Below are 16,270 nucleotides of genomic sequence, written 5' to 3' on the forward strand. Positions count from 1 at the left end.
TTAACCAGTTTATTATATTTCATTTTAATGTCACTTTTTTGTGTAAAATTATAACGTGATTTCCACAGGACCATTTGTAAGTCATTTTTTTATTTTATTGTTATTGTGCACATATATATAGTCAATGGAAAGTACAATATTCATCAAACAAAACAAAAAAACATCCAAGTTGAGATCATGAAAGTGATCATGAAAGGGTCGTCCTTGGTGAATATATTGAGGTGTCCCATTACCTGCAAAAAAAAAAAAAAAAAAGTGATTATTTTGGTTACTGAATAAATAGGAATCTCGTCCATCAGCATTCTTTGCACATCAAGTATTTTAATATACTTTTACACATATGTTGTGAATCTGTATTCACAACACTGGTATGTATGTATTCTGTATATTGTGAATCTGTATCAATCAGAGTTTCTGAGATGTGTGAGGAAGACATAAAATCAGGGCATTTACTTATAATACGTTATGTAATGTTTGCTGTAAATATGCTTGATAAAGTATAATAATATGTTAATGCATGTGCATGCTCACAGTGAAAGTTAATGAAGGAGAGGTCAAAGATCACCATTGTCCTCAAGCATATAAAGAAAAGACACACCAAGAGGTAATAGAGAGAGAATGTGTGTGTGTGTGTGTGTGTGTGGTTCAGATATGCCCTACGTTATTGGGACAAAATGTCCCTACTAAGATGGCAATATCTGAAATTGTTGTCCTTGTGGGAACATATTTTTGGTCCCCATGAGGAAAACAGTTTATAAATCATACAAGTGATGTTTTTGAAAATGTAAAAATGCAGAAAGTTTGTGATGGGTAGGTTTAGGGTTAGGGGATAGAATATACAGTTTATACAGTATAAAAATCATTATGTCTATGGAATGTTCCAATAAAACATGAAACCCCAATGTGTGTGTGTGTGTGTGTTTTATCTTTTATTGTATCTTTTTACAAGATGAATATCGTGTGTGCCTTACTTAGCAGATGACTTGTTTCCACATTTGAGCTTTTTGCCTGCCAGAAAAGATAACATTTGACTATAAAAAGATGGTATGTTTGATGGTAATCTTTATTATAAAGTATGCAGGGAGGACATGCTGTAGATTGCATAAATCTAGACATACTCACTGAATATGATAGCCATGCCCAAACAGAACAAAACAGCTGCAAAGATCAGCCCACCTCTTCTGATTAACTCATAATCTGGCACAAGCGCACACATAGATAGTTACAAACAAGATAGCCACAAAACTGTTCCTAAACAAAGCTTTGCATGAAAAGTTGTACAACTAAAAATTTCAGCTAATATTCTTTTGTTGCAGGACTGTTCCCTTGAGATATATTTTGCAGCATTCGTACTCACATAAGTCAACTTTAAAATGTGTTATGATTATTCCACAGTCAGTTTAATTTAAAGGAGTATAAGTAACCATCAGACATTCTTACCATAGGTGAAATCAGCATCTGAATACTCAGTTTGTTCTTAAGAGAGAACACAAAATGTATCATGTTAACTTTAAACCTAGGGTAAATATTATTCTTACATTATCTAATAGATGTCTAAATATTTTTAATTGGATAGTTAACCCAAAAATGAAAATTCTGTCCTCAACCAAAACTGTGTGGTTTGTGTTACGCAGAAGAAACAAAGTCATACAGGTTTGGACTGACATGACTGTGAGTAAATGATTACAGAATATCCATTTTTCAGTCAACTATCCATTTAAGTTGTGTGATAAAATCTTTTAAAAAAGAAAAAGTTACTTTTGATAAGTAGATTATCAAAATAGTTCATAAAGTTAAATCAAACTTACCCACTCCCATCGTTGACAGTGGTGCTGGATCTCAAAGTTTCAGAGATGATAATTCCACAAATGTGATATATGTGTGTGAGAGTAAAAGTGAGAGGAGTTTGGGTGTTTGCAGGGAGCTCCTTAAACTCTCTGAAGGTGGAATTGTAACTGGTGGAGCGAATGACAAATCAGTAAGAGTTACAGGGAGGAGTGTGTGTGTGTGCTTCACAATTAACGACCTTCAAACCCTTTTTTCTGACCTGTCTTATCCAGTAAACTTCAAAACACGCACATAAACACAAGCCTTTGGGTCATTTCTTAATATCTAACCATAGAGCAGTGGTGAATGTGCCCTTGCAATAAGCTGACAAGGTCGCTGAAGCTCGTTGAGAAACAAGCAGACCATGAGAGACAGATTCAATCTCTTAAGGCCAACTAATCTGATATAACATAAATAAAAACATAAATAAGATAAACTCATGATGTAAACTCCAAAATATTATTTACACTGTGATTTTCACACATTTTGTAATATACACTATGAAAATTATGTTGATAAATTACATTGAGATTTCAGAAGGACTCCAAACAGTTAATCTGTTAGTTCTATTTCAGTGGGTAGTTAAATATTAATCTGCCATTTTCTAAAGACCAAATTAAAAAGTGTAGAACAAATACATAACTAATCACTTTAGTTTTGAGTGGGAGTATTCATAAAACTAACAGATTGCTTCAGGAGTTTTCTTGTTTTCAAATAAGTGCAAGTGGAAAATAGTGACTCTCACTCCTCTCTTCTGTCCACATACAGCGCAAGTGTGAGTTTACTCTTTTTCACTTTAATAAGCTGGAAGATAAATCTATCAGAGTATAAAAAGGGACTAAGTGGGGTATTCTTTGTAAAGTTAATGATTATGTCTATGTTAAAAGATCCTTCCAACTTTTACCTTTTCAGAGAGGAAAGAATTTGTCTTCAGTAGTGCTGTTTTAATTTTCAGCAAATTTTGGCTAAAAACCTAAAATAAAACCATCACAGCCTGCTGTTTTACTCTCAGAGTGAAGGACACTTCAGTTCAATATGCTGCTCCACTGTCTGTACAATTAAAAAGTCAGTAAATGTTTTTGAAACTCTTTTCATATGTCACATGTATTGTTGCGAGAAAGTAGTTGATGACCTACTCAGTACATAATACACAATATACAATGCACAGATAGAATTGTACTGCTTAAATGTTCTGGTATTTTTATTCCTAAAACAGTAATGTTTTATTCAAGAACATTCATATCTCCAGAATAAAAGACTTCTTATTTACAAAAGGAATAAAGACTCTTTGGATCTTCATAATTTAAATAATTAATTTAAAATGTAACAGAAATATATATTTACTGCAGAAGTACATGTCACCTGTACTGTTTCACCTTAAAAAAAAAAAAAAAAAAAAAAAAAAAAAAAAGAGAAAACATATTTTAGTAAGTAAGATTAATTCTGTACAAAATGTTATCAAATCTGTGATGTGTATGCAGCAGAGTAGAGAGAGTATTTGTTCTTCAAGGTCGCAGAAGGTCATGGTCGCTCTTGCTGTAATGAAGGAAACAGAGATGATAAAACAGGGATAAAAAAGAGAACGAAGAAATAAAGGTATGTAAAAGTCATGATGAATTCACAATGTTTTGTGTCAGTATCTTCATTTACATTTAATATCAGTGTATTTTAATGTGTGTGTGTGTGTGTGCACGTAAATACGCAAAAGTAATGTGGTTTTACCTGCATCTTGCCATATATCCACATTAAAAGTCGCCCTACGTTACTGTAGACCCCTGGACGGTTCTGCTTTCCACAGCCATCTCCCCAACTTGTTACGCCTGTGAGAAACCATTGATCATCAACTTTACACACCAATGGACCCCCACTGTCGCCCTGGGGAGAGAGAGAGAGAGAATTAAAAAGTGAGGAAGAAGAAGAAATTATACTAAAAAAACATTAACTTAACATCAACAGCGTTGGTTTGATTTTGACATTTTTGCACTTATGATAGACTTTTAATCACTTATGTAATCTAAAGCCTTTTTTATAGATATAGATATGGGAACTCACACAGCCTATAACTTGTAATATAATCTTGATTATGCAACCAACAGATCTCATCCTCCATTTACAATAGTAGGAAAAATAAATACTATCAATGGGGGGCAAGATCTGTTTGGTTGCTGACATTCTTCAAAATATCTTCTTTTGTGTTCAGCAGAAGAAAGAAATGTCATACAGGTTTGGAACTACTTAAGGGTGAGTAAATGATGACAGAATTTTCATTTTTGGGTGAACTATCCCTTTAAGTTAAAGTTAAAGAGGGTAAACTTTATTATTCAACTGAACTGTTCAAATAGTCTGTGTTTAAACACATACTAGCCCATGTTCTCCATTCACGCATTAGCGGATGCACGTCGTTAAAAAAGCGCATGCACTTTTCTAACGTATTTGACTTCTCAGGTATGACCCATTTTAGATGCGGCCAAAATTACAGTGGTTGCATATAAATATTTAATTGTTTGATCAAAATTATTGATAGGGACAATTCAGTAGTCGCTGTATATTGGTAGGGACATGTCATGTTCCTAGGGTCCCTACTAAATTCTACGCCCAACATTAACTAAAGCATTATGCATTAAGCGGTCCAAAGTTTAAACTGCAATATCATTTTGTTCCAAAAGGTGGCAGTATTTGCATGCGAAGACAGCAAGCTTCTGAATATGAGAATGTATCTGACCTGGCAGGAGTCTTTCCCTCCCCCAAGATCTCCTGCACACTGCATATTCTCAGTGATTCGTCCGTCATAAACAGTAAGTGAGTTACACACAGTTGAGTCTATCAGGTCTACTTTGACCTCCATCAAAGAAGTGGAACTACTGGCTGCAAACAAAGATGTTGAGAGAGGCCAGCGTTAATTAATAGTCTACATGCAAATTCAGACAACGAAAGACACAATTACATATACACACCAGCCCCTTGCCGGGTAACTCCAAAACCAGTAGTCCAGCACTGCTGGGCAGGAGAAAATGTCTGGCCAAACACAGGCAAACAGATAGGCTGTATATTACCTTTAACAGAATGTACAAAACACATCAGTGGTCATAAATGCCTCATGACTTATATTTATGGTAATTTAAACAGTTGTGTATGGTTAATAGCTGAATTAAATCAGTTAAGCTATGATTTGCACAAATATTTATGTATTTTACATCATATAATGTACTTGAGTAATAAAGTATTTCTAACTTTGTGTGTGTTTTTGTGTGTGTATAAACTCACTGGCAGGATTATTGAGTTTTAGCAAGGCGATGTCATTGTTTTTTGTCGCTGGGTCATAATTCTCATGTAAAATGATTTGCTTTACAAAATATGGGCTGGGAAGCTGGAGCTGGGACACCAAACCAATATACACTTTCCAGTTACTAGGCAACTGAGAGCCGGGTGTTTCTCTAAGAAAAAAGGGGGGAAAGCTAATTCATTCATTTGTTCATCCATCCATGCTTTTTGGATATTGTTTACTAAGGTATTCATTAATCTTAATTATAATTACATAATACAATGTTGTTTCCAACATCTAGACTAGTCATCAAATCTTCTATCCATCCATCTAATGTAATGTATACTGACTTGGGGAAGCAGTGAGCAGCTGTAATGATGAAGTCTTGAGCCAACAGAGTTCCTCCACATGTGTGATACCCTTGGAAATGCAGACTGGCCTGCCACGGCCAATGACCGTCAGCAGCCACACTTCCCCCTATGATCCTCGTGGAGACCGGTGGCTTTCCACATTCTGAACAGAGAAAGAACAGGAGGGAAAGGAAGAGAGTGTTTAGACTTAGATAGCGTTATCATGTGGCAATAACATGTACGTAGCAACAGTGTAGGGTACTCACTGCTGCAGTTCAGGGACACGGTCTGCTGACCAGGACAGGACGTACTACAATTAAAACAACACTGTTACACACACAATCGGTATCAAGAATATTTTCTGTTTTGTTGGATTTCTTTACACCTTTCTGCATCTAAATACACTTAATTATACATTTTATACTTTTATCATGCATTGCCATATTCACAATGCTTTGTAAATCTATGTATGGTCTTTCTTAAATGCAGATGGGGAAATACTGTTTACACTGACAAGACTGTGTTCTAGGTATATTCCAAAAAAAAAAAAAAATAAAAAATAATTTAATGGCAGTTCATAACTATTTTACATTTGGCCGAACTGGTTCGTATCTCATTCGTATGTTTTCATATGGTCTACTTATGACCCACTGAATTAGGTTAAAGGATTAGTCCACTTTCAAATAAACTTTTCCTGATAATTTACTCACCCCCATGTCATCCAAGATGTTCATGTCTTTCTTTCTTCAGTCGAAAAGAAATTAAGGTTTTTGATTAAAACATTCCAGGATTTTTCTCCATATAATGGACTTCAATGGCCTCCAGGCGGTTGAAGGTCAAAATTACAGTTTCAGTGCAGCTTCAAAGGGCTTTAAACGATACCAGACGAAGAATAAGGGTCTTATCTAGCGAAACGATCGGTCATTTTCGAAAAAAAATGTAAATGTATATGCTTTATATAAACAAATGTTCGCCTTCTAAGTGCTTCCGCCAAAACAGCATTTCCGTATTCTCCAAAATTTTTACGCTGTATGTCCTACGCCTACACTATTCAACTTAGGGAAGAAATGTAACTGGCGCTGCGTTCGTTCCGTAAGTTGAATAGGGTAGGCGTAGGACATACAGCGTAAGCTTTTTGGAGAATACGGAAATGCGGTTTTGGCGGAAGCACTTAGAAGGCGAACATTTGTTTATATAAAGAATATACGTTTACATTTTTTTAGAAAATGACCGATCATTTCGCTAGATAAAATATTCCTCGTCTGGTATCGTTTAAAGCCCTTTGAAGCTGCACTGAAACTGTAATTTTGACCTTCAACCGTCTGGAGGCCATTGAAGTCCACTATAAGGAGAATAATCCTGTAATGTTTTCGTCAAAAACCTTAATTTCTTTTCGACTGAAGAAAGAAAGACATGAACATCTTGGATGACATGGGGGTGAGTAAATTATCAGGAAAAGTTTATTTAAAAGTGGACTAATCCTTTAAGGGGTGGACCTTCATGATTAAATTTTCCCCCCAAAAAACATACGTTTTCATACAAATCACATTTTGCGAATTCATATGAAATTGACAGCTCATAAAATACTTAAGTTTTGTCATGATCGGGTATAATCTTTAAACCTTGTTCCTGCTGTAAAGAATCTGTTGCTATTTCAGGGATATTGAAAAACAACCTTTTTGCCTAATAATTAATGTCAATAGGCTACACAGTTTATTAGACAGCATTTTAAAAAGATGACAGCAAATGCTTCCTATTGACTGTACATTTATGCAGTGGCAAATCCAAATCAGTGTTTTATTTAGAGTTTTGTAAGGCCATAGAATCAGGTATTTAGCATAAACTTGAGCATTAGAATAGATATAGCTATCCACCAATTGCCATAACTTTTTTTTCTGCTTGAGTTTTATGCTTCTGTTGTTTTTTCAGCAGTAAATTATACCAGTTTCTGTTTTGTATAATTTTTTTTTTACCTTCTGTTAACGCTCCCCTGGATGGTGTTTGTAAACTGACTGTTCACACTTTGAAAGGAGGGTGAGTTGGTTTGCAAGACACCATATATATGACTCCTGTGGAGCACATAAACCGAAACACACATGAATACAAATTCATACATAGATCCGTAATATTATCTAATGTTTGTTTGCTTTTGATTCAACGCCATGCCAGCTTCCATGACTATTTTCATGGTGAAAACCAGGTTAAATGTAATAAACGAAAATACAGTGTGTTATACTTACTGTCTAAAGCCAAGCTGTTGGCAGGTTTGGTCAGCTAAGTTTTTATTCCAGCCCTGTGCGCAGACTGGAAGGAAGAGCCCGGACTTAGAGGTCATGACCTGCAATTCATTTGCTGTACCAAACCGCACTATAGAAAGATTAAAGGCAAATCAGTGTACAGCTTTCAGCAGATCAACCGTATATGATTTCCAAATGAAAAGAGATTTTTAAAAGTCACTTCATTATTGACATATATTTGTATGTGGTTGGCACTAACCACAGCGAGATTCATCACTGCCTTGAGAACAGTCTCTCTTCCCATCACAGTCAACGGATGAAGGGGGGCATGTGTCTTTTGTTGTTTCTCTCTCGGAGAGAGCCCACAGTGACGGCCCATAACGCACTGAAAATGAGTTTACAAGTCTTGTGAAAAGTTCTTCATGGACAAAATTCAAATATAGTAAAGTTATGTAAGAGTTTAAGCTTTTAGGTGACAAAATACAGTGCACACAACCCAAAATAGCTACAGTATTTGATGTTTTGGGCAGAACAGCACAACTGTGAATATGACTACATACATTAAAATATGTGCTTACCTCCCAGCCAGATGGCGATTACAACCAACACTACAACAACAACAGTACCACTAGACCCTCCATAGCAACACCTTTTGCTCTTGTATGAGAGAGCTTGCCTTCTCTGTGATGGGACTGCAAAAAGGAAACAAAAATGGCTATTGACACCCTAAAATTATTTATTGTTCAGTGACCTATGTGTGTATAGTTAGTGTGTGCTATTATTAGTATTACTTGTCGTATGACTTGTCTCTACTACACAAGGCGCAGGTGTTTGAGGTATTGGTTGAGGTATGCTGTACGGCTGGATTTGGGTAGTCGACAATATTTGAAGACTCGGATATGAAGGTGGAGGGGTGTTTTGATTCACCACAGAGTCATATGAGGGTGGAGCCTCAGCCTGTATTCGTAAAATAAATGCAAGATATTTACAAAGTAGCATTTAAGGTAATTAATATCTTACACTGTTCGTTCTCATCCGTCATTCACTTAAATTCACTGTAAACAACTGTACTACCAATCAGATTTCAAATGAATTGTTTATACATTTATGATAAGTCTTATAGGCCTATTCAAGGCCCTGCTTTATGCAGTGGGACTGCTTTTCTGTTTAACAAGGACAGATTTCACCTTAAAACAGTAATTTGCTGAGTAAATGTTTAGTACATATATTACCACATTATATTGTCATAATGTATGTACAGTTATAATTTTAAGGTAATTTGATGTTCAAATTACCAAATTATTGGTAATTTGAACCATTCTCTTATTGCCAAATCAATTTAAGAACATTCAAAAATTGTAATCCTCATTTCTAGTATATTTTGAATGTGTGTGATGCAGATTTTTCTGATACAAATATGGACTGGAGGATTACCATTACCATGTGAGACATAAACGTGCTGATAAGACACCAAAATGCCAATTTTATTCATTTATTTATTTCTTTTTTGGTCTTGCTTGACCTAATGTGTGAGCATGCAAGAACCCCTTGCTCCATATTCAAATGTGTGTTTAAATGACCCCGTACACGCACTTGTGTACATACATACACATTGACATTATAAAGACGTTGCATGGAGTTGAGACAGAGCAATTTGGACATCTCAGCTATTTAATTGCATATAATTGCATATTTTTACACTTATAAGCATTGTTTGTCTTGAATTTGTTGTACTGTTTTTCATAAAGAGACCAGACTTATCTTAGGCCTGTTTCACATCACACACATTGTGCTTTCAGCAGCTGCAGCACTATATAACAAAATAAAGTGATTTCTGGTATACTACATTGAGTATATTTTTATATCGGCCATTTATCATAAAATGGTGTGAGACCTGTTGTACATTATACATGATAGCAGAGTATTTTTATTTCAGCTCCCATATTAATAGGTTATGGTATTATATACACCTGCATAAGCAGCACAGTGTATTGAGTAGCCTACACAGTAGAGATTCAATATTAAACCTATTTTTGCTGCACATAGTGCACTGACTCCAGCAGAAAATGGTTTGAAAAAGCATTGTCTATTTATCAGCACAGTCTTTTGTGATATAAACTTAAATACTCATAGTAAGTCTAACAAAATCCAGATGATTGAAAGTTTATTGTGTATCTGTTCTCTATATTTCAATTCACAAAACAATATGTAATAATTGTCCAATAAATGACACCTTAAATGTTGATTTCAAACACAGTGTTGTTACCAGGATTGATCTGAGAGGTTCAGAATCTGCCCTTCCTTTTTAAGGCATGTAGCAGATCTTATTCTCTCTAACAGCACCCAGTTGGAACATGTTCTTTATAATACACACAATGAATCATTCACTTGGTTGCATATTTTATGCATAATTTTTATTCCCATAGCTTTCAATTATGTCACTAATTCTATTAAAACTTCTAAACAAATCAAGTTAGAATGTGTATACTGTGTTAATAATTAGTACAGGTCACTAAGGATACAAGTCATCTAATTCAACTGACACAATACCAAGACAACTGTAGTGCAATACACAAGCTTGTCACTAAGAGAAAAACATTACAGCAATAAGAACATGATACTAATACAATTTTAATGCTAGTCACTAAACATTCACAATAATATATTAACAAAATAACAAAACCACAGTCGTATCAAAACCGACCACAAACAGAACTAATCACTAATTACTAAATATGTGTGTCTATGTTTGTTTTGGAAATATTTTGTTACGTATTAAAGTATTCATACCTGTCTGTTCTCCATGTGAGTATCCGTTTAAATAGATCAGGTAGACTCTACCTGTACTTTACCTATGTATGTATTCCCTGTCATACACCTGCTAGTGGCACAGCACAACTATTACATCATCAGAGCAGGACAGACTCACCCTATATGGAGTAACTCATGTCTATCCCTCTCTCTCTCTTTCACCTGTTGAACTGGTTTTACAGGAAGCCCTTCAACGTTTCTTAACAACATTTCCATAGAAACATTGTACACCACATAATTTCCGTCAACTACTTTCATGAAAGCACAACAGAAATTGGGAAACTAGGTGCTGAATTGATGACGTCAGATTGTCATCCTCCATCACTCAAGTATGTTTACACATATATCACATTTCACACAATAACCCACACAACTTCAGAATAAAAGCAAGGTAATGTGAGTGTTGAATATATTAAGACTGACAGTGCAAAGATATGAATAATCACAGATAAAATTGGAATGAAAAATGTGAATAATAATAATGGACACACCTACACACATTCACATGCACACAGTCACAAACAAAACAATAATCACATTTATAAATCCATGTGTAATACCAAAATGGCATACATACATATAGGTGTGTGACATATTTAAACACCTATCTTGTACGTCACAGCTTTTATTTAGCAAGGTGTGTTTTTTGGATGACAAAAAAAAGCAATAAAAACCAGTGCCTGCCATTCAAGAAAAAAAAAAAAAAACTGCTGTAAGTATTTAAGGAATTTAAATCACACTGACAAATTCTCTTCATGATAATTAAACTATTTAAACTCAAAGGATTTTAGGAGTTTAAGAAGTACATTTAAACCTAGTTTGAAATTAAAGGCTTAATTTTCAAATAGCATACTAGCATACTTCTCTTACTGTTTCTGCCATATATGGCAAGAAATAGTAGGAGCGTGCTAGTATGCTGTTCTGAATTCAACCATAGTCCCGTCCCATATCAAACCTGTCTCCAACTGATTAGTTAATGCTGATCAGCTGAGAGAAGGTGATAACTAGGAAGTCCCTAAACACTGCTGTGTCTAGTGAGCTGGCAGTCAGTCATATGTTAGGAAACCTGTGAGATTCACTAATTAGAACTGTAGGATACAAACACCAGTTTAAGCACACATACTAATCTGTTTGTAATATATTTAGCCATAGAAAATAGTTAACATTAGCGAAGTCTCATATACAGCTAAAGAGAGGACAACAAAACCATATTAAATTACAGGACCAGTAAACTCCACTGATTTGGCTAGATTTCCTTCTATCAGTCTTTCTTCTCCCAGTTTCTCATGGCCCTGGAGCTGAAACGAAGGCGAGAATTAAGCACGCTGAGGACAGAGGAGAGCAGAGCCCGTTGGAGATTGACCATCATAACCGTGTGCTGTGTGCTAGTCATACTGGCAGCCTTGATAGTGGGGTTGTACTTTAGTAAGAATCTATTGCCATTCTACTTTCTCTGTTATCTGTCCTTTTTCTCCTGTTGTAATGCTTCTCACTATATGACAATCTTTTTTTTTTATCACTTTGACTGCTAAATCTAAAACTGCTATGCAAATAACAAAAATTCTCTCTGTTTGTTGTTTATCTGTACACCTTCCAGCCATTAGGATGGTGAATACCAAGTTTTTCTTCTGCTCTGGCTCACTGAGGTTCATTTCAATAGAGAAGGCATGTGATGGCAAGGCTGACTGTGCAGGCAACGAGGACGAGATTGCATGTATATCCAAACTGCGGACCAATGACACGTATCCAGGTGATTATGCACACATACACTTTTCTTAGTGTGAAGATTTAGTGTCTTCATGGAGCCATAAATAAAGAACCTTTATTTTTACACCACTTTTGTGAGATTTGTACTGTTCAATTTAGTATACTAGAGGTGCATTTGTAGAAGAACATGTGATTCATCTATTTTTACCTATGTAGTGAGGCTGATGGGGGACAGACTGGTCCTGCAGGTGTTCATTAATGAGGGTGGATGGAGAACAGTGTGTGCTGATAACTGGAGGACAAAGCACACACGCTTAACCTGTCAACAACTGGGCTATACAGCGTAAGCGGAGCACAGACATGGCACAGTCATTGATAACCAATGATCAGTATTAAATTAAGCTGTAAAACCACATGTAAGTGCTTAAGCACAAAGTTCTGTCATGAAACTCTAGATGGTGCAGGCTGGTAAGTCCTTAACCCAATCTGCTTGCAATTAAATCATTCTCTACAGGGCACAGCTGATTGGTTCCTGCTGTATCAGTAGCCGATGAGCTTGCTGCTCAAAAATACTTGCCTATCGTTTGCAGCGCACTTTCAGAAACCTTTCACCTTCCCCAGCTCCACCTGTATAGATGTGTTACGAGGTGATTTGTGTATGCTTGTACAGCAACAACATGTTGTGTGTGTACTAGCATGGCAAGTCCCATACATGCTCTGCAGCAGCAACTATAATCAACAGCAGCGGCAATAACTGCAGCAGTGTAGCGGATCTATTCTGCCAAGACCAAATACATCAACATTGTCATATTCATTACCATGCCAAACTCTCAGAGTTGTCATGACAGAACTAAGAAATCTCATCACTTTCCCATTAAGTGCAGTATAAAGCCGTGCTTTCGCAATATAGTTTTTATTCAGGAAATATTTCACTTCATTACAGGAGTCCACGAAGTACACGAGTCCCAGTGAAGAGTCTGCTCTTCAACCCTCACAATGCATTTGCTACTGTCAGCAATGACTCAACAAACTCTGACATACAGAGTTTCCTTTCAGTCAGGTGAGATACACTGGGTAAAGTCATTTGTGATAATTCTATTGTGTGAATTCATATCACATGTCATTTACATATAGAAATAATTATGCTCTCTCACACAGTGATAAATGCTCCTCTGGCTCAGTGGTGTCTGTGTCCTGCTCAGGTATGGCTGACAGAGAGAGAGATAGAGAGAGAGTGTGTGTATGGATCAGGTTTTGTGTACTAGGGTTGGGCAAAATTCAGAATATTAAAAATTTGGCTCCCTTTCAATTCTCGAACCGGAATTGGCCACGGCACACCGGAAGTTAAACAGGAATGACAGGAATTCTGCATTCTGGGAAATGCATGTTCAACCCCGGTCCATAAATCTAACATAAATCTGTATATAAAGCTTATAAAATGTAACTTTTCCAAACTTTGAAACAAGACATCCAACATTCAAAGCTTTTTGACAAACATTTTATTTCAAATAATGTTTAATTGTACTTAATTTATTTCAAAATTGAATGTCAATTTTAGTTCAAGCTTTCATTTCATTTCAAACTCAGGCATTAGTAAGCATAGGTTATTAATATAATTTGTGCATGTGTTTTATTATTTTAAATGTCTCTGCTGTGCTTATGCAGACTGTGGGGAGGTGGTGGGAGAGGACCGTATTGTTGGTGGGGAAGACACAGCAATCGAACACTGGCCATGGCAGGTTAGTCTTCAATGGAACCACCAGCACGTGTGTGGAGGAGCGTTACTGTCCACGCGCTGGATTATTTCCGCTGCTCACTGTTTCACAAGGTGAGTCATTTAATGTGTCCTAGGACAGAATTTCAGTCAGCATTTTGACTTTCAGTTAATTGAGTGTTTCACTTTTCACTTTTTTTGACTGGCAAAATGTCTTAAATGGGTAAACCTAAAACAGTTGCTTTTGGATAAAATCTTCTCTTTACAATAATAGAACATATTTTTACCCTTTTAAATTTATGACTATGGGTCAGTTGGTCCACTTGGATGTTATTTTGTGTTTTGCTGTCTCTCTCTCTCACACATAAACACTCTCAGCCGGACACGAGATCTAAGTCGATGGACTGTGGTGTTAGGTCAGACCCAAAATACAGCATCCAGGGGTGTCAGTGTAGAGATGGTTGTTGTCCACAAGGACTACAGCCGCTTGAGCAATGACTTTGACATCGCCATGCTAAAACTCACCTGGCCTGTCACAATCGGGGGTACAGTACTTCATCCATTCTGGTGACCTACTCTCTTATGTTATGCACTCTTATATTATTCTCTAAAGGAACATTCCAAATTGCTCAAGCTCTATTTAAGCATCTGTACCAATCTTTTATGATGTTAAAAAAAAAAAAAAAAAAAATATCATAACTTAACAAGTTATCACCTATTAATGAGGAAAAAAATAGATGTGAAGCATAAAATTTGACACACAAAAACAATTTGCAAAGTTTGATGCAAAAATATGAAAGGAACACTTATAGTAGTTTTTGTTATTTTTAACTTGATTCCTTTGAGAAGCCTTACTCATTTCTCTAGCTTCCTATACTTTAAGGCAGCATTGTCAGTGGTTGGTAAAGTCAGAGTAGTTTGTGATGTCTATCATAGGAAAAAGGGCCCAAATAAATGTCACATAGCTTGTTCTCTATCTTCCCTTAGAATCAATCTTGCCCGTTTGTTTACCCCCACACCAGCTGTCTGTGAAGGACATGCTTGTGGTGACTGGGTGGGGATTGCTAAAAGAGAAAGGTAAGAGGGAAAGGGGTTTGTTGTCACTTAATGGATAACTGGTAACTCTAAGGCAGGACTGTGACCTTCTACCTATTTCAAATCAGCAGTCCACCTCTTGTTCTGTTTCTCCCACACCCTCTACATTGTTTTGTCTCTGGCATTTCCTCATTCTCATTTTCCACAGGTGAGCTGCCCTCAGTGCTTCAGAAAGCTTCAGTGCCACTGATTGATAGGTCAGAGTGTTCCAAGCTCTCTGTTTATGGTTCCGCCATTAGTCCCAGAATGCTTTGTGCTGGATTTTTAGAAGGAAATATAGATGCGTGTCAGGTAACAACAAATGAAAAATCAAATATACAGTAGACTACCTTTTAAAAGATGTATCTATATCATATTGTCTGTGTATCCAGACAATGTAAACAATTTAAAAATGGAAGTCATTTTAAAGTATTCACTCTTTTTCAGGGGGACAGTGGGGGTCCGCTTGTGTACCTTTCATCTCGCTGGCACTTATTGGGCGTAGTGAGCTGGGGTGTGGGCTGTGCACGGGAGGGAAAACCTGGAGTTTACACTGATGTTACTCAACTTCTTGACTGGATCTACACTATAATGGAGGTATGTATCACAGGATTGTGCAAATTAATATATATGAAGTATAAATCTAATTCAAGATCAACTGTCATGTTTTAGAGACATCCATGAGAAGGTGAACCATGGATGAATCACAGGAGAAAACACATCACCTCAGTGTGTCAGTACAGAAATCACAGTGTTTGTAAATATAAGTATTCAATTTCATAATTTGATGTTCAATTTGACATAAGTATTATGTTGAAACATCATGCTTTTTTTATTCACACTTGTTCACTGGAAGTAGCACTGTGGCAATTTTCCAGTTAGCCTGCTGTATAAAGCTATTAAAATACTGTAAATGTTTTAATAATTTTTTTTTCTAACCAAAAGCATGTAGAAAGCAAAAAGTAAATAAAGCTTGATGCATTTACCAATCAATCACATTTATTTTATCCAAAACATTTTATTTTAGTAGCTTCTTCAAGAATAAAGAAATATAATATGACTGTCCAGTCCCGTGGGGAATAACAGGCCTGCACACTGGCTTGATGAAACAATGGGATCAAGAATTGGAGCACCTATGATATAGCATATGTTTTACATTCAGTTTTGGCAGGGACTGATGTCAAACAATGTCTACTGTCTGTGTTGAACTGAAATTGAGTATCGGGATTGCAAATTCGCAAATTGCTGACTGCTGAGGCCTCTATTCCCCTTGGTCTTACATTTGTGT

At 36.2% G+C, this 16,270-nt stretch overlaps 3 protein-coding genes across 4 annotated transcripts; 1 reads left to right on the forward strand and 2 right to left on the reverse strand.

The window, feature by feature from the left end:
• Window positions 1-73: 73 nt before the first annotated feature.
• fxyd2 (FXYD domain containing ion transport regulator 2) lies at window positions 74-1,973 on the reverse strand. Its single transcript, XM_051893511.1, has 5 exons — window positions 1,809-1,973; window positions 1,441-1,476; window positions 1,123-1,197; window positions 972-1,008; window positions 74-233 (listed from the first exon to the last, which is right to left on the reverse strand). Exons 1-5 carry the CDS (start codon window positions 1,816-1,818, stop codon window positions 230-232), a joined length of 162 nt encoding a protein of 53 aa, XP_051749471.1. The 5' UTR covers window positions 1,819-1,973; the 3' UTR covers window positions 74-229.
• On the reverse strand, window positions 1,809-10,618 carry tmprss13b (transmembrane serine protease 13b). 2 transcript variants are annotated; one of them, XM_051893504.1, is made up of 13 exons: window positions 10,467-10,618; window positions 8,468-8,633; window positions 8,255-8,368; window positions 7,936-8,061; window positions 7,680-7,806; window positions 7,413-7,508; window positions 5,706-5,749; window positions 5,440-5,602; window positions 5,092-5,261; window positions 4,782-4,880; window positions 4,550-4,692; window positions 3,550-3,702; window positions 1,809-3,363 (listed from the first exon to the last, which is right to left on the reverse strand). In XM_051893504.1, exons 1-13 carry the CDS (start codon window positions 10,479-10,481, stop codon window positions 3,349-3,351), a joined length of 1,431 nt encoding a protein of 476 aa, XP_051749464.1. In that variant the 5' UTR covers window positions 10,482-10,618; the 3' UTR covers window positions 1,809-3,348. The 2 variants fall into 2 exon arrangements, with proteins under 2 accessions (XP_051749464.1, XP_051749463.1); XM_051893503.1 differs by having other exon boundaries at window positions 1,809-3,702.
• An 882-nt stretch (window positions 10,619-11,500) lies between these two features.
• On the forward strand, window positions 11,501-15,975 carry tmprss4b (transmembrane serine protease 4b). Its single transcript, XM_051895210.1, has 11 exons — window positions 11,501-11,912; window positions 12,085-12,237; window positions 12,411-12,537; window positions 13,138-13,254; window positions 13,353-13,396; window positions 13,860-14,022; window positions 14,287-14,453; window positions 14,896-14,985; window positions 15,152-15,294; window positions 15,430-15,579; window positions 15,655-15,975. The coding sequence occupies exons 1-11, from the start codon at window positions 11,774-11,776 to the stop codon at window positions 15,664-15,666; spliced, it is 1,305 nt and encodes a 434-aa protein (XP_051751170.1). The 5' UTR covers window positions 11,501-11,773; the 3' UTR covers window positions 15,667-15,975.
• The last annotated feature ends 295 nt before the right edge of the window (window positions 15,976-16,270 follow it).

This window comes from Ctenopharyngodon idella, chromosome 5 (genome assembly GCF_019924925.1).
Source record: "Ctenopharyngodon idella isolate HZGC_01 chromosome 5, HZGC01, whole genome shotgun sequence".
NCBI classification, from domain to species: domain Eukaryota; kingdom Metazoa; phylum Chordata; class Actinopteri; order Cypriniformes; family Xenocyprididae; genus Ctenopharyngodon; species Ctenopharyngodon idella.

Coding starts and splice junctions, on each gene's coding strand:
- fxyd2 (XM_051893511.1), bottom strand. Junction 1,198..1,440: donor AGATGCTGATTTCACCTATG/GTAAGAATGTCT, acceptor CGCTTGTGCCAG/ATTATGAGTTAATCAGAAGA. Junction 1,009..1,122: donor GGGCATGGCTATCATATTCA/GTGAGTATGTCT, acceptor CTTTTCTGGCAG/GCAAAAAGCTCAAATGTGGA.
- tmprss13b (XM_051893503.1), bottom strand. Junction 5,750..7,412: donor CAGGGGAGCGTTAACAGAAG/GTAAAAAAAAAA, acceptor TTTTAATTGTAG/TACGTCCTGTCCTGGTCAGC. Junction 5,603..5,705: donor CGTGTCCCTGAACTGCAGCA/GTGAGTACCCTA, acceptor TTCTCTGTTCAG/AATGTGGAAAGCCACCGGTC.
- tmprss4b (XM_051895210.1), top strand. CDS start 11,774: ATGGCCCTGGAGCTGAAACGAAGGCGAGAATTAAGCACGCTGAGGACA. Junction 13,255..13,352: donor CAGAGTTTCCTTTCAGTCAG/GTGAGATACACT, acceptor TCTCTCACACAG/TGATAAATGCTCCTCTGGCT. Junction 13,397..13,859: donor GGTGTCTGTGTCCTGCTCAG/GTATGGCTGACA, acceptor GTGCTTATGCAG/ACTGTGGGGAGGTGGTGGGA.